At 43.5% G+C, this 23,705-nt stretch overlaps 1 protein-coding gene across 1 annotated transcript; it reads left to right on the top strand.

Annotated features, from left to right (window-relative positions):
• Positions 1 to 594: 594 nt before the first annotated feature.
• Positions 595 to 21,744, top strand: AXDND1 (axonemal dynein light chain domain containing 1). The gene is given in 26 exon segments (XM_057427293.1): positions 595 to 776; positions 1,130 to 1,230; positions 1,872 to 1,998; positions 2,329 to 2,414; positions 3,444 to 3,500; positions 3,638 to 3,746; positions 4,468 to 4,559; positions 4,561 to 4,587; positions 5,090 to 5,230; positions 5,642 to 5,752; positions 6,408 to 6,528; positions 7,106 to 7,207; positions 7,785 to 7,948; positions 8,759 to 8,825; positions 9,277 to 9,511; positions 13,259 to 13,472; positions 14,089 to 14,182; positions 14,862 to 14,975; positions 14,977 to 15,074; positions 15,670 to 15,766; positions 16,732 to 16,842; positions 17,696 to 17,839; positions 17,989 to 18,120; positions 19,240 to 19,331; positions 20,745 to 20,894; positions 21,625 to 21,744. Coding segments are annotated over 26 exon segments (3,066 nt in total). The 5' UTR covers positions 595 to 599; the 3' UTR covers positions 21,728 to 21,744.
• Positions 21,745 to 23,705: the final 1,961 nt, after the last annotated feature.

The raw sequence follows: 23,705 nt of genomic DNA, 5'->3' as shown, positions 1-23,705 counted from the left end.
TTCCTAGATCATTCGCTCCCGCAACTTTCCTTGGCTGGGCATTAAAACAAAATAAACATTCATCATGCCCACAACTGGAGTGCCTGTTCCTGGGCAAAAAGCTGATGCAAGGAAACTGAGCCGTGCCTCGTGGGCAGGCGAGGACCTCAGGTAGAGCAGGGCTGGAGGCTGCAGGGGTTGAACTCTCCATCCTTGCAGTTTCCCTTCAATACTAGGACTCTTCTCTGCATTTTTGTTTTAATTTAGACATAGAATTGCTGGTATTTTAGAGTAGAAAGCTGAGTGCTAGCGAGCCACAAGTAAGGAAGTGGCTTTACAGAAACATGCAAACTTTAGTTCACAGCGTCCCTTGGTGTCTGTGTACCTGGCAGCATGGCACAGTCATGGGATGTAAAAGGTAGCTTGTTCTAGTCTTCATGAAAGACATTAACAGCTGCTAAAAATGTGATAAGCTGCCTGTGCTTTAGATGCTGGTTTGGTGTAAGGGAGCAGACATCTTGCCATGGGTTTTCTCAGCCATGTATTTTATCATCAGTTTTACTTTCTCTTTCACCGGCAGAATAAATGCTGTTGAAATGTCTCTGTGCTATTTTCCGGAGATGCGCAAGTTGAGGGGTACCCCAAAGATGCTTGACCACATCAAGCCTCTTTCTTCTTCCCTGGAGCATTGTTTTGTTCCAGAAGTTTTCCGAAGCCTGACCTGTGCCAGCAGTTCTCTGTACAGCCCAAAGTACTTCCAGTCCCCACAAACTACCAAACCCCCGATGGGCTTCAGGGTGAGTGTGCTTCCATCTCCTGCCTTTTCCTGTCCAGAATTGTCTCTTCGCTGGGTGCACATGTTCATTCCCTGGGCAAAAGTTGGAAAGTCTGCCAACCTTGTAGGATAAATCTATCTTATACTGCATCACTTCACTGACCATGCCATTTGATGCAGATTTAACAAACATGCCTGCACCCTTGTGCTCCTGTGAAGCCCTTGTTGAGGCATTTTTGTCCACACCAGTTCCTTTGGCCCCGGGACAGAAATAATGATGCAGCATTTGTTTAGACCAGTCAGCCACCCTGACCTGTCCCACTCCTTGGTACATTTCTCATGAAATAGTGACATCCACATGTGCCTTGTCTGCAGGGCTGCCTGCAAACACCAGATTGGCTTTGGCATTATCCTAATCGTCAGAGCAAGTTCAGACATCTGACAGACCACCCTGTCAGTTTGACAGGCGCTGGAGGGTAAGTCAAGAAGAGAGAAAGAGCCCAGGCCAATGGAAGGAAGTTACAGGTGGGAATGCAGAGCTAGGTCTCCCCTTGGCCTTTTCTGATGATAGGTGGCTGTGGTGCCTAATGGGGCTGGATGAATGACCAGCTGTCCTGTCTGAGTTTGGGCTAGAGAGATTTGAGGGAAAGATGTGAGAATAATAAATGAGAGTTGCTAACTGAGCAGTTCTTGGAACCATCCTTCTGAAGGATGCCAGGGTCGCAAGGATGCTCTGTGATCCACGGTTAAGAAAAGAGGCTCTTCTGGCTTCAGTGGACTTAGCAGGGATTAGCTTTACACTTCTTTGTAAATAAATGACACTTAATGGTGGTGGGAAGTGAAAAATGTTTTGCTCCTTGTTGAACATTGAATATGTATGCAATAGGGTATTGACAGTACATATGAGAAATAGTCTTTGGCCAGCAACAGGCAATGTGAGGTTAATCTGCCTAAAAACCATGATCTCATCTGTCTTTTTGGCCTAGGGAGGAGCCCTGACCATAAGGCTGGCCCCAGGCCCAGCAAACAAACCTGCTTGTGGTTGAGGCTGGCAGTAAGGGAAGAGCAGGTTGCCTGCAGCATGGGTCAGTGAACAAGCTCCTCCCCTCTGTTTCAGGGATGTCTCTTACCTGTGTGACACTGTGACTGGCCAACAAGCTAAGAAAGCAGTGCAAGTCAGAAGGTCTTTTTGTGAGGGTCATCAGGACCGGAGAGGGAGCCGTGGTACAGTCCCACTCACTCCTGTGAGTGCTATTTTTCTGTGTGTCAAGCTGGAAGGGAGATCCTCACACGTGTCCCAGTGTTACCCTGATCCTAAAACACATCGGCTCCCCTTGTGGCTCCAGCTCCCCCACTGCAGTTTGGTGTTAATTGTTTCAATCTGCTTTCAGATGTAGATTGTATCTGTTGGGCTCTGGATGTGTAGGGCAGGAAAGGGAAAAGCAGCATGAAAAGCCACTGCGTGAACTTCCCTTTCCTGGCAGCCAAACCTGTGTGTTCTTTGGGAAGGAACCAGGAGTTTGTGCACATCTTTCAGGTTGATGTTTTGTGCTCTGTCTCTTTTCCATCCCCAGAGAGCAAGCCTAACAGGTAGTCTGATCCCTGAAGAATTTCAGATTGTGAGGAACAGAGGAGTTTCGCCCTTGAAGTACTTTGATGAGTGAGTGATTTCTGGTTTACAAGGGTTTGTCCTCAGCTGTTCAGTGTGTGGGGATACAGTGATGAGAAGCTGAGGACACTGACCGGATACACCTCTTGCTGTTGGGAAGGGGAGAATATAAAAGCGGTGGTTGTGCAAATCTCATGCTAACAACCAGGCTGTAGTTAACACTGCAGAGCACAGTGACCCTCGCTGCTGCTCTGGGGTGGCTAACAGAGAACTTCCTGGATGCTAGTACTGCTTTTCAAGGGGCTTCAGTAGTTAGACATGAATGTAGGAGCTGAAGTCTGGTTTGATCCCTTGAGGTAGGCTCTAGGTAGCTCTAACTCTCACTTTATGCATCTATACACCTACATCTTGAATCTGCTAGGGGTGGGGGTTGGGGATTTTTTGGTTTGTGATCTGGAGTTTTCTTCCTTCCCTCCCTTTTCCCCACCCCCAGTTTTTCAGGCTGTCAGTTTTCTAAGCCTTACCAGAAAGGGCTGCTGGGACTTCTCTTGATCTCTCCAAACAACTTCATAAATTTAAAGGAGGCTCTTTCTCATTGTTCAGGAATTAAAATACTAAGACTACGAGTGAAATCCTCACAGCTTCTTTGCCAACAAAATGCAACAGAGCATTTTGTTTCTATTTTGATGATCTGCTCCGATCAGCCTCTGGTTGGGTGTGATGTGGAAACCTGGTGCTTTTCTGGCACCACTAGTAACTTTGTTTAAAAATGGTTTACACTGATCCCTCAGTCAAGTAACATGAGAGTAGAACCATAAAAGGAGAAGGTTCCCACAGGATTTCTGTCTTTAGGGGCAAGAAGAAGGAGCTCCCAGTTTGTGGGTAACTGCAGGGAGTCCAATTCTCTCATTAGACTCTGGATGCTCCCACTGAAGAGCAACCTTGTAGGCCCTTCTCTGCCTCTCCACCCTTCATCAGTTTGTATATGGGGCAAAGAGATTGAAGGAGAGAGCACGGTTCCCTTAGTTAGTACAGAAAGTATTACTTTCTAATTGAGCTCTGACATTGCGTTTGTTTCTGTAAATATTCAGCACTTCTTGAAGATCGTGAAAAGAAACTACGTCTGTTCCCATCCCTGTAAGTATCACCCTGCATGCAGTTGTTGGGAAAAAAAAACAAACAACTGTTTTAATTCAGTTTCCTGGGACAAATCATAATATGAGATATATATATATATATATAAAATAATGATGTGTCCCTTTCTGGTCTGTCAGGAGACCTCCTGGGAGGTTAGAGGTCATCCAGCTGATGCATCTGATGGACAGCATGTCAGAAAAAAAAGCTGGGGTAGATAAGCTAATCAGAGTAACAGGATCTTCACAGGTGAATAACTTGCTTTGTACCCAGATAACTGTCTTGTACCCAAAAAAATAACATCTTGTATCCCTAGTGTTTATCACTGTTGTGCTTAAGGTGCCTGCAAGAAGCTAGTTTCTGCCCAAGCCAGAAGTTTCTGTCCTATAGTCCTGTAACAACCAGGGATTTCCTCTCCTGATCTTGAACTTCTCTCCGTCTTTGACCCACAAAGAGCAGTCAGCTTGCTAGTGTAGGAAGTGACACTTCTGGCAAAAATGCCAGGAAGGAGTGCATTTGACATTATTAAATGAAGGAATGAAGGCAGTAGCTGGGAGATAGGCTGCTGTTTTTCAGAATGGGCCATCAGAAACATTCATAGACCTAAAAAGCAGATGTCAAAGAACATCTGTACCTTGCTTTGCCTTACTTTCTGTTATTCCTGCACACTGATGGAGAAGAATTTGTGAAAAATGTAGAGCATTGCCTCAGCAGGAACTCCAGCTAGAATTAGCAAAGAAAGTCCCATGAATGTTGATGGGAGGGTAGTCAGCATTATGCATAACATGTTTGAAAATAAACCTGTGGTTGCATGCAGATGCAATCCTTTCCCCTTTCTACCTTTAGCAGTGTTTTGTCCTCAAAGGGAAACCTACTTCAGAAGAAATGGGAGATCTGTGTTAATCTGCTGTTAAAGGAGCAGGCTGGCCAGGGTCTGCAAGGCTGTGATTTTTCTCGCCTGTTTTGCCAGCTGCACAATATGCTGGAGCTGCTGAAGGCGGAGCAGAACATCTACAACATCATTTTCCATGAGCTGATTTGGCAGGTCAGTGTGGACTGCGTGGAGAGGACAGCTGCTATCAAAGCTCAGGTCATCATTATCCAACCATTAATACCCCTCTTGGTTTATGGCAGTGTCTTCTCAGGAGTAGCATTAGCTATTTCAGATTGTTCCTAATGTCCTTCCCCAGCAAAGCTAGCCTGTCACAGTGTAGCTGGCATAGGGTCTCATGCCAGAAGTCAAATAGGATTTCCCCGCCAGGTTAACAGCCGGGGCTAATAAACACCTGTTGGGTAACCTGAAGCTTGAAGTTGGCAGGACCATCACCACATTTACCATGTGGGCACCTTATCAGTGCGACCTTCAGTGGAAGTTTTCACATACCTGATACCTCCCTCATGGCCAGGCTTCCCATGCTCAGATTACCACTACTTGCAATTAAATTGTTCCAGAGTGTTTAAAATCCCCAGTCCTGACATTCAGAAGATTGCCTTCTAGATAGCTTCCTGTGCAGTGAAAGGAAAGGGTCTTCAGATGGTGTAAGAGATATGCACTCTCATGTAAATACCTTTTTTTACTCATTTTACTGCAGGCAGAGGTATGTGAGCCTCCTGGAGCAGATCCCTGAACAGATGAAGACTCTCTACAAAAGAATGATGTTGCAGCAGTTGGTCAACAGACATATTACAGAAGAACTACTCTATTTCAAAGAATCTGTTGGACAGCTGTCTAGGTCTGAATCCTGCCCAGTCCTAAGAAATTATCTCTGTGCCCTAGGCTTAGTCCATTGCCTTTGTTCCATTTCCTAATCTTCCTCCCATAGGAACAGAATGACAGTGTTGTGATTTGAAGCAGAGCTACAGGGATTACACTTAAGCCTCCTCACACTCTCACTGAACTCTTAGTGCCAAATAATGTCAAACCACCTTCTCTCCTTAGCACACTGGAGGTTCTGTCGTTGTGGAACTACAGAAAGGGTTTGTTGGAGCACAAAGTGTGTGTGGGAAGAGACGCCTTTCACCCCAGCAGTGAGATGATTGTGTTGGAAGAAGAGATCCCTGCATGATAGTGTAGGGTTCCTCAGTCTGTATTTGCCAGATTAGAGACCTTTAAATTGTGTTAAGAATATTACCCACTGTTTCAGTGAGCTGAAGGTATGAGAACATTACCGCAAGGTGACTGAAGAAGCAGAAAAAGCTCAAGAGGAGCTACATGCAGCCATGCAGGAGGCTAACACAAATGTAAAATAAGTTGTGTTTAAAGATGAGGTCAGGAGATTTCTGCAGTGTGCTGGGATCACTCTCAGGTTTTTGGGAAGGAGAGGTGGTGACTGGTTTCCTTCCAGGGAAAGAGAGCTTGGCTGTTTATGACAAATGCCATTATTTTGCTATAAATCCTAAACTCAAAGGACTAGAAAGCTCTTCAAAACATTTATAGTTTTAAGTCATTTGTTGCTCAGGTGCTGGCATTCCTTTTTCTTCACCCCACATTTACAGCAAGTGAGCTCTTCATAGTCTAGAAGAGCCTGCAGCTCTGAATTTCTGAGGGGCCTGTGGACATCTTCAGATACCTAAGAAATTAGATATTTAGGTGGTTGGTATCAGAGTTGTGGTGAATGAACAGGCAAACAGATATACTTACAGGAATCTTGTGTCATGAAGAAAACCGCTAGTCTAGTCCCAGGAGAGATCTGTATTCATACTGATCGGAAACTTGTCATGGGAATGTCAACAGAAACGTGTTGTAGGGGCCTGGGGAGAAGGACCTGTGAACTTACAGTCTGTGCGGGAGGTGACTAAGGAAGGAAGGAGGAAGAGGAAATGCCTAAGGAAAGCTTTCGGATTTTGGAGAAAGAAGTAAATGTGAATGACAAACAGAGGTGCATGTATTTCATTGTCTTTCTCTTCCAGGCTTTTGGAAGAGTATCAGGAGTTAGACACGTTACAGAGAAGACAACTAGAAGAGCAGGCTCTATTGCTAGCTCAAGAGAGAGACACCTGGATCACAGCCAGGTATGACCTGGCTCAGAAGGTAGCTGCAGGAAATCAGTGGTACACTGCAAGATATAAAACATCACAGCTAGCACTCTTGTTTTCATCCCAAAGAACCTCTTTATTTAATATGATTGGGTAGTAACACATACCTGCCCTGACCTCATTTCCTGCGGTCTGTTCTGCTTCACACGTGGTTTTATTTTAATTGAAACCAGTTGACTTACACAGCCATTTTGGTACAGCTCTCCAAGTTCTGCGCAGGAAAAACTTCTGTGAGATGGGTATTTCCATTTGCAATGTGTTTGACTAAAAGTTTCTTATTTTCCTATAATTTAGAATATTGTACCCAGATTCCTTACAATTCCTCACAAAATTCTTGGTTGATTCTGTTGTGTGTGTGTCCCCCTTGTTTGTGATCTCCTACTTTATCCCATTCAAGTTAAAAATCTGTTAGCAGAACTTTTGGGACGGAGAGATCAGAGATTTAACTGTAAGGAAAGTGGACTCAAATGCTTCAGCTTCATTTTATCCATGGCAAAGCTCCCATGTTACTGTCAGATGCCTCTCCTCTCAGACGAAAACAGGGCAAATAATAACTTTTCCCCTTCCCCCAGATAATAGACAGAAACTAGCTCACATTGGTTCACCAGCTCCATGTTGGTGGAAAAACATTGACCAGCGTTCTCAAACATTTCATAAACCTCTTGACCTCAAAGGTAGGGACCTGCCTGCGATGGGTGCCTGTTTAAGGCATGTGTATGCATGCTTTATGTAGCTCTACTGTTCTCAATAAAGCACTCGTTATTTTGGCTGTTATTTGAACCTTCGAATCTTGGTCTAGTTTCAAATGAACATTAAAATTTGACTGAGTTCACTCTTTCTGCTTTTCTCTCATTACTCCATGTCCCCTTTTCTCTACTTCAGTTCTTTCCCCCCCTTTTCCCCCTTTTTTCTTACTGTAGCTTTCTTCTCTCTCCCCATTCCTTCTCCATAAAAGCAAACCAGATTGAGGCTAGTCTGATTTTGGCCTCATAGGTATGAGGCGGCATGGTGTCTCAGTAGCATGCAATCAACAAGGAGTCAAGCATTCAGTTCTGGCATGCCCAACGCTGAGCCACCTAGTCCCATCTCAAAGGGTTTGTGAGGGCTGTGCTGTGGAATTACGGATATTCCCCAGATCTCTGATATGTACATCACTCAAAATAGCTAGGGCAAAGGGAGAATTCCTCCAACTCAGATGAAGATAACCATGACAACGCTCCCTTTCCCCACCCTCTTGCGCAATGCCTGCAGGACACAGAAGACCCGACTGATTTGCAGGAAAAGACAGAGCAGTTCAGGGAGAGATAGGGTCATATTGGAGCAGAAATAGAGCGTTCTGAGGAGTCCACCCAGAGAAAACTGTAAACTGTCTGCAGCAGCTTCCACAAGCACCTTCAATACTTCCATAGCAGTGACTCATGAGCGGCCCAAAGGGACCTGGGGCACCAGTCGACATTCTCAACCTTTGCCCTGGACCAGTGCAAAGTGTGCACTGATTCTCAGGTGTAGTGAGATTTGGTACAATCTGCAATTTACACATCCTTCACTGCTCTACTCTTCTACTTGATGTATTTATTTTGATTATCAGGTGCCTAACAGTAACTCCAAAGCGGTGCTGTGAGTTTGTGGTTGAATTTGGTGGAGCAAGGCTTGTACCCTCCTGCTGCAAACCAGTGTTCTTTCTGCAGCTGTCATTGCTGTAACAGAATTCCTCTATTTATTTAGTTTGGTTCATTTTAACTTGAATTGCACAAACATTATTGCTTCAGTAGAGCATTTAGTTCTCATGTACAGATATGAGACTCTGAGACACATGATGTTTCAAACACAGTCTTTTTCTGTGTTAAGGTGATTGTATTTTTCAGGCTTTTTGTTAGTTCATTGTAATATGTTAGACATAACAAAGCACAAATGCAAGCACAAAATGCAGAAATATGCACAGTGTGTGCATAAACAAAAGTCATCACTTTATAGATTTCAATTACAGAGTTAATAATGTCTGAATTTTCAATATATGCTTGATTTTGATTTTCATCTCTGCTGGAAGTAACATATTTTCTTAACTGACACCCAGTGTTTGTGTTCCTTTGAGTGAGAGAATAAAAATCCCTTGCTGAGTAGGGTCGTGTGGTTTTTACTTTGAGTATCTATCTTGAGTCTTGGTTTTACCTTGGCTACTAAAGGAATTTTTTCTCTCAGTTCTCATTCCTTCTTTCCCTCTGCTTTAGCTCCTCTCAGATGAATGAAAAGCTATTAGATGAAATCCTATCAGAAATCAAGAACTTGATAAATGTAAGATTTTGGGGGGTGGATGTATTATCAAGCGGTATCTGCCCAAAAAATTACCATGTGTGAGCTGAGCCCCAGTGAGCATCTAGGCCCATCACAAGTGTGAATGAAAACATATCAGCTCAAATCTTTTGTGCTGAACCTTAAGCTAAGAGTCTACCCATGAGAAATTATAATTGACCGATGCCATAATTCAGCCAGTGTGTTAAACTTAATCATGTGTTTGAGCGTTCCTGACCAACAGGTCTGGTGACTGGTAAAGCTCTGGTGATCTGTAGAAGTGCTCAGAATTGTCAGCAGTAAGTTTCCAATTCATCGTGCAATCTACTCACTGTGACATCTTTATGTTCATGGATTCCTCACGCTTCTTGTGCTTGATTTCCATAACTTTTCTTTCGTGGCCAAGGGGTGGTCCAGCTTTTGGGGGTGCAGCAGGTTTCTTCTTTCCTTTCAGATGCTAAAAGAAGACCTAGAGCAGTACACAGGGGAGGTGCACCTAAGAAAGACTGAAAGTCTGAAGAGCACTGCTGGCCTGCTGGAGTACTGGACAAAGCTGGGACAAACGGTGATAAATCGACACCGGGATTTAACTGAAGCATTGCCTCTACAGAACACTGCCCTGGAAGAAATAAAACAAAGGGCATGCGAACTTCACAGGCAATACAATATAAGGATAAATGGAAATAATGGTAAGGAATGGCCAATTTATAGCTCAGTCTTTCCTTGGGTATGCCAAGAAAGTAGGAAGTAATAAAGGACCAGTTGACATAATCTGTACTGGCCTTTTCCAGAGCTAAAGTCTGACCCATAGATATATGCTGCGAATCAAGAGCATTCAAGGGACAGACTCCAAGGAACTTCACTCACAGTCACACATAGAAAGAATATCTGAAATTTTAAACGTGATACAGTGCAAAGAACATGCGATGCAGATATGACACAGGAAAGTCATATGTTATATTCAGAGGGATTATGGGCAGTTTGTGATTATATGGATAATTTATGGGGGGGAAAATGCTAAAGGAAAGGATGGATGTTTAAAATGTAAGGCATCACTGTAAAAAGTAAAACATTACTGTAAAGTAAAACACTATCTCAGAGGGTGATACTATTTTTATCACCTTATCACTAATGCTAAATTATCTTAATCTAGATTTTGAGTTATCCTGATAATAAAGTATGTACATAAATGTTTTCTTTGCTGATATAAAGTTATCATGTCTTGTGTAAGATAACAAACAGTTGTTGAGTAATTTGCAACTAACCTTCTCAACCTTTGCCTCTGTAAGACCTTGACTCAATTCTGATTTTCAGAATTGTTTCACTTCTGATGTTTTCCTAATAATTTTGTTTCCTTTTAGCAGACTAAAACTAAACTGAAAATGTGCTGTCAGGAACTGCTAGTCATATTTGCTAAGCTGCTTCTCATGCTGCCATCTTATTCTCACACTCAGGGTTTTCCTGTGATTTTCCCTACATTCTTCTGCTACATGTTATATTTCAGCCTACTAAATGATCTGAGGTGGAATAAGTCTGTCCATCCTATGAGACAGATAAAGAAAGTAAATATTCTTATTAGTTCTCATTAGAAAGTGAGAGAAAGAGGAAGGAGCAGGGCCATAATTAGACATTCACCAGACTGACAAAAACTTAACAGCAGATTGTCAGAAGTTAGTTGTGATCTGAACAAACTGCTAGGCAGCACAATGCAGATGTCTGATCCAAAATTGCTTCAGCCAGTAAAGTGCAGAAAAAGGGATTTTATCTGATTTTAACAAAGGCTTTGGAAACTGGACTACAGAAAAGGCATTATCTTGCTCCATACAAGACAGTGTATTTTGAATGGTTTGGATTCATTTTGTGTTGTAATGTAATGGTCTTTCAGTAGAAAATCCACGGTACCCCTTCTTTTTACATTATATTGCATCTTTGATAAGAAACAGTGAAAATGAAAGCCATTGTAAAGAATAGGTAAGATATAATACTGAGATCATGGTAATTTTGTACTGTAAGGCAGTGGCACCTGGTTACCTGAAGTGTTTATTATCTTCTAAGATCTGGTTACCTGGTCTCAATCAGCATGTGCCAGAAGTACAAAGGGCAAATGGTATTTGATGACAAAAATTAGAGATGGAGGGAGAACAACGAGATATGAGATTGGTTAGACAGGAGGTATAAGAAAGAATTTATATGAAATTTATAAGGTTTGGTTTAATATCTTTGCTTTTATTCAGTCTTCCTTGCTCACTTCGTAAGCCTTCACAGTGTACCTTCTTTTGAAAATAACATGGTTTTGACTCTGAAATTGGCACTTGGTACAAGAGTGGCCTCTCCAGTGAGCTCCAGTTTGGTCTTTTCTTTTTCTGTGGACTTGATAAAGCTCATAAGATAAATGCAATGACACGGACAGCCTTCCCAAAGCAAGCTAATATTTAATAAGGATCCAGAGTACTGTGTAAGGGCTAATACAGCCAAACCACACATAAGTGACTGTTCTCCCTTATCATTGTCTCTAAATTGAAGAGACATCAATTTGATAGGTGGACCACTCAGTGGATAAAGAACTGGCTGGATGGCCGCAGGCAAAGAGTTGTGGTCAGTGGTTCAGTGTCCAGCTGGAAACCAGTAATGAGTGGTGTCCCTCAGGGATCGGTGCTGGGACCGGTCTTGTTTAACATCTTCATGGCTGACATGGACAGTGGGATTGAGTGCTCCCTCAGCAAGTTTGCCGATGACACCAAGTTGTGTGGTTTGGTTGATATGCTGGAGGGAAGGAATGCCATCCAGAGGGACCTTGACACGCTTGTGAGGGGGGCTGATGGTTTAACCATGACAAGGGCAAGGTCCTACACCTGGGTTGGAGCAATCCCAGGCACAGCTACAGGTTGGGCAGAGAAGAGATTCAGAGCAGCCCTGAGGAGAAGGACTTGGGGGTGCTGGGTGATGAGAAAATGAACGTGAGCAGGTAGTGTACACTTGCAGCCCAGAAACCAATCGTATCCTGGGCTGCATCAAAAGGAGTGTGACCAGCAGGTCGAAGGAGGTGATCCTGCCCCTCTACTCTGCTCTCATGTGACCTCACTTGCAGTATTGTGTGCAGTTCTGGTGTCCTCAAAGTAAAAAGGACATGGAACTGTTGGAACAAGTCCAGAGAAGGGTCATGAGGATGATCAGGGGACTGGAGCATGTCCCATATGAAGACAGGCTGAGAAAGTTGGGTCTGTTCATTCAGCCTGGAGAAGAGAAGGCTGCTTGGAGACCTCATAGGAGCCTTCCAGTATCTGAAGGGGGCCTATAGGGATGCTGGGGAGTGACTGTTCATTAGGGACTGTGGTGACAGGACAAGGGGTAACGGGTTCAAACTTAAACAGGGGAAGTTTAGATTGGATATGAGGAGGAAGTTCTTTACTGTAAGGGTGCTGAGGCACTGGAATGGGTTGTCCAAGGAAGTTGTGAATGCTCCATCCCTGGCAGTGTTCAAGGCCAGATTGGACAGAACCTTGGGTGCCATGGTTTAGTGTGAGGTGTCCCTGCCCATTAGAGGGGGGTTGGAACTTGATGATCTTAAGGTCCTTTCCAACCCTAATGATTCTATGATCCTATGTACCTCTGGGACCCACCTCTTCTGAACCCTTAAGATGATGCTGCATGACAGGAAAATTTACACTATCATTCCTGCCACTTCTCCTTGGCCTCCTGCTTGTTAACACCTAATGCCTGCTTGTGGAGCTCTATCATGTGCTCTCAAAGGTTCCACCCTGAGGAGCATAACCAACTCCATTTCTTACTCATTTGAACATCCCAAAACTGCTTCATTGCACTTCTCCCAGTTCAGAGGAGAAGTTAAACAGTTTTACCCCACAGCTGTACCCATGTGTCAAAATCACTGAAATATTAAAACACCTTTCATCACCACCATGTGCTTAACATGCCATCTTTGCTCCAAGATGTTGTGGAGGCCAGGACCTCACCAGGATTTAAGCAAAGTTTAAACATTAGATATCAAGAGGATATCCAATATCCATGATATCAATGGATATCATTGTTGCGTTTCAAACACACTCCCCAACAAAAAGAGAATATCCGTCAGTATGTTCCACGAGTGGGTGAAAATTAATTTACTGCCTTGTACAGGCATTTTGCATATCTGTGCATACTGCATTCCCTGCATCTTTGAAAAATTGGATTGTAACTGCAAAGCTGTTTTAAAAACAGTTATATTAAGCCTTTATGAAACAAGGGAGCCAAATCTGCCAAGACAAGAAGGGCTTTAATTCAAGCCCAGTTTCTTTCAACTTGCTTTGAATTCAGCGCTTACTAGGTAGTTCCAGGTGTAGCCAGTTCCCACATAGGCTGTTCAGCCCTCTTTGAATCCAGCTTTGGTTTTGTTGGCTGAAAGAATTATAATTAAAGGTTTGTATTTTCTTCCCCTGCAGGCACATCTAAGTTTTTGACAGCCTTGGTGAAAAGTATGGAAGATTGGTTATTCAAGGTGCAAAAGCTGAAGCAAGGTTCTGGCATGCACAAAGCTGAGCTGTGTGCATTTTATCAGAAGATTCCTGCGTGGCTGGGCCAGGTGGATGCAGTGAAGAATTGTGTGGGCTTCAGGCAGTTGCATGAAGCTGAGAGCGATCAGAAATCACACTTTCCGTAAGGACAGAGGTGTTAATTGTACCTAGGCTGACCTTGCATGCAGTGCTACACTCAAAAGAGAGATGTCCTTTTTTGGATGCCAGGATGGAGACCCTGGCACAGGAAACTGTTAGTGGGCCAAACATGATCAGCTGAAGTGTTAAAGTGGTTGGAGACTGCCTTTCATTTGCTTTGATTTGACAGTTATCTGTGGAGTAGAAACAGTTGGTGGCTTTGGTATCACTCCTGGAACATCATTGTCTCCGTCAGCACTGCCACCTGGTTTGGAAATCTTGACATTTGAAATAAAAACAAAATACGTGATTCATCTGCAGTCAGATTTGTGGGGGCATATTCCTCTTCATGGTCCTCCATTGCCTTTGGTAAATACCATCAGGAAGTACATCATTTGCAGAGCACATGCAAAATGTGTATGTAAGAGATTTACTTGAAAATGGCAAGTTTGCCCACAACTATAGCATTAACAAAAAAAAGTGTGTCATGTTTCCAGCTTATGGTGTACTATAATATATTGTTTTCCTCAAGCTGGGAAGCAAAAGGTGTCTTTGAGACAAGAGATCCTTGGGTCTGGTGCACTAGAGGTCACTTTGTTTCTGGATTTGTTTTTTTTCAGGGTGGTACCTAATGTTTTTTTTCATATGATTCAGCAATGGGTTCTGTCCATGAATAATGAGACTGAGAAGAATGTCACACATGCAAATGAAAAAGTAAGTGCAAGCCTGAAACTGCTGGGATAAGAGTGCTATATCTAGCATTCAGTCCTTCCTTTAATTTCTATCTGGCCAGAGCACAGTTGTAAGGAATGCTTGTTTCTCTTTTGACACTTTCTTACCTTGTTTGAATTGAGTTGTGGCTTTTGTCTTCCAGCCAAAGGAGTAGGGGAGAACTTCTCTAAAAATAGCTGTAAGGTCTCCTATATAGTGCACCAAAACAATTTTATTGTTTCATCTTTAGTGAGTATTTTCTTTGGAATAATCAAAGTTATTTCCTGTTCAGAGAGCTGTTGTGGCTCTGAGCTCTCTGTGGGCTTATTTCTCCCATGACTGTAGACTAGAGGCTCTCAATATGCATTTTTTTAATGTTCTATAAGTGTGGTGTGTAGTTTTTGGTTTGTCACTGAATTCTGGATATGAGAGCATGCTACGTGGCTAATAATCAGCATATGATCCTAAACAAGAACTGGGAGAAGAATAGATCGATAGTAGAAAAAGATGTGTCTATAATGGGAATGAATATGGTAGAATGGTAAAAATAAATGTTTCTGTCATTAGGTCAGTTTGCAAATTAAATTAGCGCATTCATGTATGTGAAATGCAGTGGCTTCAGACTACTTGGCAAAACCAGTCATTTATCACTGGTTTAGATTTGCTCTAATGTTTTGTGCAGGTGACTGAACTGGACAGAAACCTGACCCTGTGGCTGGTGGATTTGCTGAGACACATGACAGCGGAACGCTTGTCCTGTGAGTGTCCCCAGTGGCAGGAGTCCGGTACTGAGATGGATGGACAAGGAGCCGAGGCCTCTGAGGGCTAGTAAGCTGCAGCATGGAGCTGAAGAGTTGGTTGCAGAGATGTGCAGACTTGCTGATTCTGTAGACAGGTATCAACAGAGGTTTTCAGTTTCACCTAAGAGAGTTTTCTTAAGAAAAAATATTCAGTGTTTTGATCATGGTGACAGATCCCATCCATTTGTTTGTCCTTGGATCTTTTCCCAGGCCGTAAATGGGCCTCACTAGAATTTGTAGGGAGTCTAAGAAGATAGAGACACCTAAAGAGAACAGCAGTGCCTGCTTTATACCTAGTACTGCTATAAAATATGCTAGCATCTGCGATAGTGAGGGCTCTGCCCATCCTTCTGAGAATGACCTTTGGAGGAACGAGGCCACTACAGGCAGTGAGTCTACAGATCACTTGGAGCAATGCCTCCACCTGATTCAGGATCTGTGCTCACACATCCTGTGTGGGTTAATAAGCACTGGCATGGAGAAGCTTTCTGGGAGGTCACTGTGTGAGAGGAGCAGGTGAGGACTGCTCTTCTGCAGACTTCTCTAGTAGTGCAGTTCTACAGATAGTTCCTGTACCTTGCTGACAGCAATGGGCTCATGACTGAATCATCTTTTCCACCTAAATGATTCTATGATTATAAGCATTTGAAGGTACTTCTGCAGGCCTGGAAATGTTTTACATCTTTGCAGCTGCTGTCGCGAGACAGTCAATTAAATTGTTCAAAAGAAACGGTCAGAGAAAGATTTAGAAGCTGATTTTGAGCTGGAGGAGCTGAATAAGATCAAGGTAAAAGGTGCCTGTGTTGCCAGCTATCTAGGTCTGGAAACCTAGATAGTTTTCCAGATTAGATTGTATTTGCTTTGTAAAAGCTAGATAAAAATATATGTGAGGTTTCAAGGAGGAGGAAGACTGCTGTTTCAATGGATTACCCTGGTTCCCCAAGTTACCTACTGATTTTGCAGTCCTGGACTGCAGATAAAACCGGGTCAGGTCATGTTCACTTTCAATATTTTCCTTGCCCTGTTTCAGGGTGCATATGTAAGGCCTCTCCTGTGAGATTTATTCTGTATGAGTGGTAGTAGATTCACCTCTGGTCCAAAGCTTGTCAGAGCCATGCACATCCAGACTTGAGTGGTGCTTAGAGGTTCTTGGAGGTGCTTGGTGCCTTTATAGAGATGCAGTTGAAAGTTTTTGCAGTCAACTGACATACCTGACTCCCCCTTATTCTACATTGGCATGTAAAGCTCTTAATTGCTACCATTATCATCACCAGTGTTTAGCTTAGCTTTGCCTGTGCTTTAGGAATGTGAGAGTAGACCCTTCCTGAAGGCTGAGACTACCCTGAACAGAGGGCTTCAAGAAATGCAAGAAGCCTCCCTGCAGGGGTTGAAAATACTTGTGTTTCTGTTCCGCATTACTTTAATGAGTGAAAAATTAACCCCTGGGATTTACACTCATTTCTCTCCACATAGGCTGGGGCAGTGTCTATGACATATGTTCTGTGCTGGCCTGAGGAGGAGCTTGTTGAAGGAATGAGTTGGTGGAAGTGATTAGCTGGTGACATATGCCGTGTCTGAAAGCTTGGAGAAATGTGTCTTCCTTGTAGGGTGAGAATGAAAGGTTCCAGGTAGTCCCCTTCCTATAAATAAAGACAGAAAGCTGGAGTTACTTAACTGACTGAATGAATATGATAAGTTGGTTTTTTTCCTGCTCAATAAGCCCTGAATAATCATTTTCTGTTGTCTCCCCAGACTGAGTACTGTAATTGGATTCAAGTGTGTAGTCATCTTCTTTCAGAGATCAAAGGCACTCCAGTCTCCTGTCTGGATTTAGAAGAACTGAGAAATCTCTTTGGATCAGAGGCATATATAGACTGCATTTGCTGTTCTAGGTTGAACCAATTTGAATGAAGGTCTGCTTCAAAACTTTTCCTTAAGAAAGCAGCTACAGTTCCATTTGCAGGAAGGTTTCACTGAAGACCTGCATGCACTCAAAGTGGCAGCTAGAACTATGAGGTGTTATGACTGCAAATTGGTTAAAAATCACAGTGCTGCTTGTGAGCACAGGTCTAAGGCAAAACCAGAGCTTCAGTGGAGTCGGAGAATTTACCCCATGGGTAGACCAGCTCCCCGTGGGGTGTGATAGTTTTTCCTTCACCTATTGGGGTGGACTTTGGCTGGAATTCTTGTGGTTGCCTTACCCAGGAGATTAAGCTGAACTTGTAGTTTAATTCCTTGTGTAGCTAGATGGATGCCTGAGACTGCCTATAACAATTATATGTATTTTATAGCTGGTTGGCCTGGCATTGGTCTACTTTCATGCAAAACAGGTTAGATTTGGATAATGAGAAAATTGATTTAGGTTTATTGTCTTGAATGATCTGTTAGCTTCAATTCTGAACTTCACCCCCAAGCAGAATGACATTGTTCCTGACTTCCAGTCTACAGCCAGTGCTGTAGCTCTCATGCTGCCTCTTTTTCTCCTTGCCATGGCCTCCACAAAGCAGATATGCCACAGTGAGTCCTGCCTGTGTAATTGTCGTGGTCTAAGCATTCAGTAACTAGCATACTCATTGTGATCTGAAACATATTCATGCTAAGGACCTCCTCAGTGGTTGAAGTCCCAGTCTAAATATGCGCACAGAGACCAGCTACCTTTGCCTAGGTTAGGCCAAAGAGAGCAGGCTATTAACCTGATCCTTATGGTGCCTTACAGGAATTGCAATTGAAACTTAAGCTTAAGGACACCGTCATTTCTTCAACTCAGGAAGAGTCTGAATCTGAAAATGCCATCAGCAAAACGAAACCCATAACAGAGGACAAACCATTAAAAGTAAAGGAGGAAATAGCCATCATGCAGGTGACTGTAGTAGCAGCAATATGCTGCTTTCCAGCAGGGCCTTTTTATTTATTGCTCAGAGTATGTGATGTGAAACATGGCCTTACAGTGGCCTTGAATGCCAAGAGGCTAGTGGTATCTCCTATTTCTTGTTCCTTTTCTCTCTTGAGCAGCATCCATGTGCTGGTATGGATTTTCTGATTGAGGACAATGAAGCTACTGCAGACGTGATCAGATATTTAGGGCATGACTCCAGCGTCCACCTGAAGTCTCTGAAATCAGGCATCATTACAGTTACAGGGGTAGGAGTCTCCACCACACCAGTGTTTTTTAGCCTTCTGCAGAGATTTGGAGCTGGGTTCTAGGTGTATACTCAGACTCTGTTATGAGACCCCATTTAACACTTGCATCAGACTTCCTGGGGCAGTGCAAGGTGCCGGTGTTCTCTCAGATTCCTCTCCTCTAGCAACTTTAATCATTAGAACAGTTACCACAGCTGCAATTTGTCCTTCTCATCCATGCATTACTGCCGTGGCTTCATGATCCAGGACTATCTGCTGAGACTGGGATGGTGAAAGTGGTTTGATGCTGAGCACATGGGAGGAGTTGAAGGGGGTTCAGAGATTCAGGGAGATCCCACAACAACTGGGAATTAAGGAGTTCCAGTTGGTTTTGGCCTCCGTTTGCCTTTGAGATAGTGCTCTTCGGTAAAGTTGCTCTTCATAAGTCATAGGGCCTGTTATTCCTTAGTTAGTCAGTCATCCAGAGTAGAGCCTAGAGGTACTGGAAGTGTGGATCTCTAGCAAACTGTCACTGGATGGTGCCACTCTTTAAGCATGCTGCATTGCTAAATGTGCCTTGCCCTTCAGGCTTTAGAAGTGATCAGCTAGTTAAGAGTGACAGTGCAGGAGTCTGTCTTTATGGACTCTGATTTGTTTTATAGAAATGAACCCCTGGAAATCATAATTACCTTCCAAAGCTTAGAGTGAGAGCCTTTCCACAGTCAGTTTTACAGAAAAACCCAAGTTGTCTTTTCCAGATGAAAGCTGACTTATGCCTGTTGGACAATGTGAAGAGCTGTCTCTTTCTGTTCTTCAAACATTGTTTTGTTGGGATTTTTGCTCCTAACCAGGCTACAGCCACCTTCAACCTCAGTAACTCAAGGAATGCACCAGCAACCCAAGACTATGAGCCAGTGAGAATTTCATGTCTGAGTCAGAAAATCATTTTAGTCTATTTTTAATGCCAAGATCAGTTCAGTCCCTAAACTAGTCTCTGGTTTTACATGTTTTGCTGATATAGAGCTCTTGTCTGTGTTGTGACTGTGCACTGACACACCAGCACCAAACCAGGCACATGCTACAGGTAGAATGCAGCATTGTTGTTTCCGCATTCACTTAACAAAAGGTTTTCCCAATCAGAGAGAGATGACTGCCTCCATGCCATCAAGTCCCTTTTCTCAGAAAGAGTTTGAAGCCCTAGCAATGATGGAATATCTGCAAGCGCAACTCCTGTGAGTACTCTGCTGGAGGCATGAGTGGGGCAGGGTTTCATGCCAGGCAAGTGCCTATTTTGCTCTCTGATAATGTTCTGCTTTATCCAATATCTGTTGGCTTAATTTTGGGTTTCCTTCCATTTTGATTGTCTTGGGTGATTGAGTATGTTTTATGTTAGCTGAAGATATGACCCATATTGGCTCCCCTTCATTTCTGTGGAGATTTTCTGTTTTGTGTACTCATGAGGTACATTGCAAAGGTACTCAGGATGGTTTTCTGTGAAACTTCTTAACACTTCTGGTCCTGTTAGCACTTGCAGGGTGTCGTGTGAATGCAGCTGAGCTCTTCCAGGGCCTGCTTAGTGCCCAGGAGCTTGGCAAGTACAGACATGCAATTTTGTACCTAAGTATGGGGAACACAATAAAGTGACACCCCAGTGTCTTCATGCAGAATCACATCAAGGTTTGTGTTTGGTAAGGACTTCTTCCATGTTTAAGCAGGCTTGGGCACTTTGAACTTGTCGTGGTTTAAAACCAGTCAGGCAGCTCGTTCACTCACTCCCCTCCTTCTTTCCCTCCCCCTACTCCCGGAAAGAATCAAAAAGAATGCAACTCCCACGGGTTGAGATAAGAACAGTTTAGTAACTAAGGTATAACACAAATCACTACTGCTACCACCAATAATAACAATGATAAAGGAAATAACAAGGGAAGAGAATACAACACCTCACCACCAGCTGACCGATAACTTGCCCCCCCCCAGCCCAACCAAGCACCAACCGATACCTCCTCCAACCCCACTCCTGGCCCTTCCGGCTAACTCCCAGTTACATCCTGGGCATGACGTGCTGTGGTATGGAATACCTCTTTGGTCAGTTTGGGTCAGGTTTCCTGTCTCTGCTTCCTCCCGGCTTCTCCTCCTCCCTGGCAGAGCATGAGGCTCAGAAAGTCCTTGGTCAGACTAAAACATCAGTGTTAGCAGCTCTGTTCCCAGACAGAAAGTCAAAACACAGCGCTGCACCAGCTACTAAGAAGGAGAAAAATGACTGCTACTGCTGAATGCAGGACAGAACTACATTCCCTCATATTTCTTGTTTTGTCTGTGAGCTTGATTTACCTGGGATAACTCCATCTCATCAGCTTTGCTAACAGAATTGACTGTGCTCTGTATTTATCCTTGCACAGTGAAGATCAGCATCTCACTCTTTGCTAGCAAACACTGAGTTTTGAAACTAATTCAGCTTGCAGGGTTTAAACAGATGTGCCATGAACTCCTTTAGTGATCTGTTAACAATGCCCTTCTCTGAAACCATATATGTGTTTTATACAGTCCCACCGAAAGTTTCAGCTTTCTAAATCTTTCTTTTAGGTATGCTACCAGCAGCTGCTTATATTTCAGATTTCAGCGTTACCTTTGCTTCTGTGTTTCAGAGAAAGAGAGATCCGTGCTCAAAATGCAGAGGAGAGATCTGAAGGTCTTGAAGAAAAGCTGGAAGCAGCTCTGCAGAGAATCTAAGACCTAGAGGGTGAGTTGGAGAAAGAGGGGAAAGTCATCCCAGAAGTAACACACAAAGAAGGGCAAGATCAGGAGAACCAGTATTTCAAACCCTCTTCCAGACTCAGAGAGAGAAGCAGTCTTTGAGGACACCTTATTCATCTCCTGTTTAGTGCAGGACCGTCTTCTCCTGGGCACATCCTAGGGCTTTGTCAAGACTCTTTATCAGAAACCAAGCAAGGAGACTTTTAACATGATTGTAGATCATGGCAAAAAGAACTGCTGAATGTGGTCTGGTTTAGAGAGAAAGTAACTTTGCTTGACATAGGACACCAGTGTCGGTATCTAGGAGATCACTATAATTGACTTCATCTTCCTGTGAGTGTTCCCTGTTACAGTCAAGAAGGTCTGTTTAGGATCACTGATTTTAGGGTCGAAAAGAAATAATATTCCAGGTCCCTTCACTCTCAGAAGCCACAGACCTTTTCTTCTATCACAGGACAATCTTGCTGTCTCCAAGAGCTGTTTGAACACAGCTGACATACTTTTGGCAGTGAGTTCCTTAGGTTGCATGTTTGTTGTGGGTGAAAACATTTCCTTGTGCCCTTTCTCAGCTAGATCCACATGGATATAAGATGTGGAGAAGGAGGAAAAATTGGGAATTAAAATATCTTCCGGTAGTCCTTCAGTGTATCCTATTGACTGACATCAAAGTGGAAGGAGAGGCTAATTGGTTGTTAAGGAGGCGATCCCTTGGGCACATTTTAACTCCATGGTATTTTTAATAACTTTGGTTTGTTGGTTTGTTTTTCTTTCAGAAGAATGTCTCCAAGAAGGCATCTCGGAAGTCAAGGCCTGCTCAAGTCTCAAAGCTTCTACCTCTGGCCAGTTCAAGGGCTCCGGAAAAGAACAACATTAAAGAATAGCAATGCCCCAGTAGTTTCATAGTACCTGTTCATAGCAGTGGTTCACCTCCAATCCACTGCTGTTACTCCTTACCTAGTATCCCAGTACCTCAGTCCCATCTCAGCATTTACGCTGTTCTTTTAGCTGGCTCTGCCACTTCCACATATGCTTTGTTTGTCCTCTACCTTGTCCCAAAGCTTTAATATCTTTATAGCTCATCTTCCTTGTAATACCATTGCTACCTTGACTTTCTCTTACCCACATCTCTCCTTATGCACCCTCCTCCCCTCCCCTTGCTTTATGCTTGCCTTCTGTTTGCGTTCATCAGTCTCTTGTTGCTGTATCTCATTCTGCCTCATCCCTGTTGGATTATGCAAGTAAGTCATTTGCACCTCTTTCATATCAAGGTTTACCTTTTTCTTAGTGTGGAGGTATCAGATACCCATCTGATAATGGGTACCTCCTTCATCCTGTAGGTTTCAGATGATTCAGTTACCAGCTGACTGGTTTTTGCACAGAATTGTACAAAAAATTGTACAGACACAAATTTTTGTGTCTTTGAATCTTCATCTTGACATTTTTGTCCTTTTTTTCAGAAAGCATGAAAAAGCCTGAAGCTGTGCATGATCCTGAAGGCCTTTCTCAAATTGCTGCCACAGGAGAACTGCCTGTAGCCAAAGTCACAAAATCAGACTTCAGATGATGCCAGTTCACCCACTCAGTGCACTGAGATGGCATTTAAATGCTCCATCTCTCTGTGATTTCTGCTTGACATCTGAGGCCCCTGTCTACAGCCTTAACAGGCGAAACTGCCTAGTGAGGTGGCCACCCAGACTTCTGCCTCTGGTCCCCAACCTGGGATAGTCTGTACAGTTCTAAGGCTCTGCAAGGCCAACAGAGCTGCCTTGGTTCGGCATGAAATTTGACCCAGTCTCAGCTTGGAAGAGCAGGTAGTGAAACTGCCTGGAATCACATTGACTCAGACAACCCCTGCCAACTCAGAGTAAATTTCATTTTAGAAACATCATATATCACTAATCCCAAAGTACATTTTTAAATGATGTTTTTCTTCTGCGAGTTTTTGGAATGTAATATCTCCTGAAGGTAAAATGAGAAGTTTCTGCCAGCTCTATATGTAAGAGACAAGATACTGCTGGAACAAGACATGCTCTTTGGAACTGAGGATGCTCTTGGCTATAATTTATCTTGTCTTTAGCTACAGAAAAGTTACACGTTTGAAAAAGCTATGCCTGACTTCTGCAGATATGCATGCAAAATGTGTGTGCCCTGACGTAGTGCTGCGTGTTTCCTGACAGTCATTTCTCAGGCTAAGTGTTGTTCCTTTGAGATGTTATCTGTAGAGGTGTTGGTCCTTGATGTGCCAGAGAATCTTGGCCTGGATGGATCATTTTACACAGAGTTGGAAATGCAGCCAGACAAGCTCATGAGATCACCAAGAAGTTCACAGGTGGATTTTTCCCACTTCCCAGCCACCCATAAGGGGACTGGTTCCTGAGTGTCCTTGCTGTTACAAAGGCCAGCAAATACTTGTAGAGTGAGTATTATGGGAGCACAGAGTGTTGAGAAGGGGTGTCTAGGTAGCTGAAGGGGCAGTTTAAATGCAGAATATGTATTTAACTTCATAGAAGTGGGATCCTTGTCCTCCACAGCAGTATTAAGCCAGTCCTCATGACATAGCTGCATTTAACACAAGTATTACCGCTTATATATGCCAATGTGTGTGAGTGTTACCAAGAGACAGAGGGACTGAAAAAATGGGTAAAAATACAAGAGTGAGTGACTGGCTGGGTAACTCCTGCTAGGCATGTGCATGATGGCCAACAACTGTGTGGGCAATTAAGAAAAGGGCCATGAAGTCCCCTGTCTTGGCCTCTACAGGCCACCAGCAGCAGAACATTGGTCCTGGGAATGGCTGTGCAGGGGAGGCAAAGAGAGATGCTGCAGGTCAAGTAAAAGGGCAGGAGGAGAAC

The sequence above is a fragment of the Pezoporus wallicus genome, unplaced genomic scaffold (assembly GCF_028554395.1).
Source record: "Pezoporus wallicus isolate ANWC-B61680 ecotype Strahan unplaced genomic scaffold, APGP_CSIRO_Pwel_v1 scaffold_7107, whole genome shotgun sequence".
Taxonomy (NCBI): domain Eukaryota; kingdom Metazoa; phylum Chordata; class Aves; order Psittaciformes; family Psittacidae; genus Pezoporus; species Pezoporus wallicus.
This window is presented reverse-complemented; position numbering and strand designations above follow the sequence as displayed.